This window comes from Elephantulus edwardii, unplaced genomic scaffold, assembly GCF_000299155.1.
Source record: "Elephantulus edwardii isolate Elephantulus edwardi_28Jun2011 unplaced genomic scaffold, EleEdw1.0 scaffold00088, whole genome shotgun sequence".
NCBI lineage: Eukaryota > Metazoa > Chordata > Mammalia > Macroscelidea > Macroscelididae > Elephantulus > Elephantulus edwardii.
In genome coordinates this window covers 8,028,749-8,032,004 of record NW_006399838.1, presented here as the reverse complement: position 1 = coordinate 8,032,004, position 3,256 = coordinate 8,028,749, and the positions used below count along the sequence as shown (strand labels likewise).

Here is a 3,256-nt window from a genome sequence, read left to right as displayed (position 1 = left end):
TCCTTGGAGGCAAGGATTCTGAGGCTTTGTCTGACATATTTTGGACATGTTGCAAGGAGGGACCAGTCCTTGGAGAGGGATGTCATGCGTGGGAGGGTGGAGGGACAGCTCAAAAGGGGAAGATGGATTGATTCAGTGATTGGGGTAGTGGAAGTAAGGGTATCAGAGTCAATGAGGTTGGCACAGGATAGAGCAGGGTTTAGGGCTCTTTTACATAGGGTCACTATGAGTCGCAAGTGACTTAAACAATTGGTTTCTTTAAAAGGAAAATAGAAGTTCTACAATTTGCTGAAAATGAAGGAGAACTCTGTGAGGTCTAGATGTTACAGGGATTGGAGAAGATGTGAAATAGAAAGAAAAACTCAGAAGGTTAGTAGAAGCTGGAGAGCTATGAGTCAGTTCTGATTAAACAGCACATAGCAGCAACAACAAATAGTATATCTAGTGCTTCTGTTCTGTTTCTGTTTTGTGTAGTGTTTGGGGTCTTAAAAGCTTACAAGCAGCCCCATCCAAAGAATAACAATTGGTCCCCATATGCTTGAAGCAACAAGAAAGAGAAGAATTAGAAATGGGAAGGGGAAAGGGGATGGGAAACACGTATTAATTGCTTATGATCAGCCTCTACAACACTAGAACTGTCTACAATTAAACAAGCTAATTAAAAAGAGGTAGGAACTTAGCCTTAGTGGTAAGAAACTGTGCTGCAACCCCAAAGGCACCCAGTTAGAATCCACTAGCTGCTCCATGGGAGTTCAAATTCTCTTGGACTTCCAAATTTTCTTGACCCCATGGAGGCTAAAACTATTGCCCTGACATAATCATTACATCTTAGAACAAAAATATTCTCTGAAATGATCTTAAAACTGGTAAGGAAAAAAAAAACCCAAACAAAAACAAACAACCAAAAAACCTGGTAAGAAGAAAAAAAATCTGCCTTAACATTTAAATTCTCAACAATTTTGAGGAAATATTTATTATTATTATTATCAGCGTGTGTGTGTGTGTGTGTGTGTGTGTGTGTGTGTGTGTGTGTGTACCATCAAATCAGATCTGACTGGTACAGGAAAAGATTGTCCCTCCTTCTCCAGCAGAGCATCTGGTGGATTCAAACTGCACACCTCTGGGAAATTAAGTATATTTTTTTAAAAGAATAAAATGTGTACATTGAGGCCCAACTGGCTGAAAAAGCAAAGCATAATCTAAGTGTTTCTACAGGATAGAAGAGAAAGCAACTTAAAAAGAAGAAATTTTATAAAATGTTGTGTCATATTTGAGCATATTTGAGTCTTAATGTTCTCCCCCCACTATCTATGTATAAAACAAGAATCGTTTTTTAAAAATACCGTTTGGAAAAAAAAAATACCGTTTGGACTATACTAATGTCTTTTGTGTTCAATAAGGTATTTAAGGATCATGCAATTGATGGGGAAACGTTGCCACTGCTCACAGAGGATCACCTTCGAGACACTATGGGCATAAAGTTAGGGCCGGCATTAAAAATCCAGTCTCAGGTATGATTCTTCACAACTAAGTATCTATTTATGGTAGGGAGCATAAGATAAGTATGTTACCCTGATGCGGTGTACATAATACTAATAGAATCCCTACCTGGGTTTTCCCCTATGTGGATGGGAGCATGGTAGAAGGGAAGGACCTGCAAACATTGGATGAGCTGGCGTTAAACTTGTCAAAGTGAAGTTAGGGAAGTTGTAACTAGTAATATACTGGTAAATATTTAACAACTGTAAGTCTGAGAGAGAGAGAATGAGAATACAAGAGCTCTGGTTTGTAACATTTGTTGATTTCTGTGGTATATGTATTCCCACCGTGGCCGATTTCAAACCATCAATGTGATACTACTAAGCAGCAAATTGGAAAGAGACTATTCCAGGACATTTTTATCATCAGAAATAGAAATAACTTCCACAGCAGAGGCAAGAGTAGAACCATTGTTGTTAGACACCACAGAGCGGACTACAATTAATAGCAATCTTACAGGGAACACATCTGAACCTTGCCCTGTCTGCACCGTCCTCCCAAGTCTGACACACCAAAGCCCACTGCCACAGTGACTCTGCCAATCCAACTTATCGAGAGTCCTGGGTAAAAATAGTTACAACCTGATACAGTCTGAGCATTTATTACTTCTATTTTCAGAATAATTCCTTTAATTGTAAGTGTATAGAAGTTTAATGGGATGTTTATAGAACTGGTTTTCCAGCTTCTTAAAAATTTCACTCTCAGATGTTATATAACTTGATCAAGCTGGTTTTAATGTTATCACTGTATACATGTATGAGAGAGTGTGAGATTGAGGGAGTGTGTGTGTGTGTGTGTGTGTGTGTGTGTGAGAGAGAGAGAGAGAGAGAGAGAGAGAGAGAGAGAGAGAGGAGAGAGAGAGAGAGAGATCTCCAAAACCCAACCACTTCTCACCACTTCTCTCCATAGGTAAACTTTGTACCCTTGCCCACTCACCCACCTACTACCCACCTACTCTTGATTCACAAAAAAGAAAAAAAATCATCCTTTCAATTTCCTGTCAGGTCTAGAATTCCATGTCAGGGTGGATATTAATCTATTTTGTGGACTAAGAGAGCACTAGTACTTTAGAAACTCGGATTTGTTGTTATGTACGTAGCTGGTTTTCAGAGGCACAAACCACATAGGAGATTACCTGTCTTTCTCCTTCAGAGCAACACAAGTCCTTATCACTAAGCCACTACATATTGAAAATAAGCCAGCAAATATTTGTTGAGAGAATGTGCTTCCTAACAGTAACACTAAAAGTGAAACCAGGAATTTGTCACTAATTTCCTGGAGGATTTATGCAGGATTAAGCCTAAACTATTTACAGGAAATATATCAGAAGCTGAGCGTTTAGAATCTCCTTCAAAAACTATTTTTATTTACCCAAGATGTTTAGATAAAAGAGTTCTTTATTTCTAATGTACATGGTTTCATGTTTCCACTGGCATTCTCTTTTTAAAAACTTCTTTTTGGAAAAAAAATTCACATTTATAGAAAAGTTGCAGAAATAATAAGAAAAGTTCCTATATATCATTTAACAGCTTCTCTTAATAACTTTAAAAAAATTTATTATTAATTTCAGTACAAATTTACAGAGGCTTTTGATTTCCATTCATTCATTGCTGCACTTGCCCCCCCTCCCCAACCCTCCCCCCTAGTACACTACCCTTTTGGAAAAGTAAAACAAAAATACTTTCATTGTTTTACAAACCCTCCCCCAGGTCCACTC

The 3,256-nt window shown here is 38.1% G+C and overlaps 1 protein-coding gene across 1 annotated transcript in view; it reads left to right on the top strand.

The window, feature by feature from the left end:
- Positions 1-3,256, top strand: part of SAMD7 (sterile alpha motif domain containing 7) — a 74,022-nt gene that overhangs the window by 16,475 nt on the left and 54,291 nt on the right. The window contains exon 4 of the mRNA XM_006890385.1: positions 1,401-1,511. Within this exon, the coding sequence (XP_006890447.1) occupies positions 1,401-1,511 (111 nt within the window). The remainder of the gene's footprint in view (positions 1-1,400; positions 1,512-3,256) is intronic.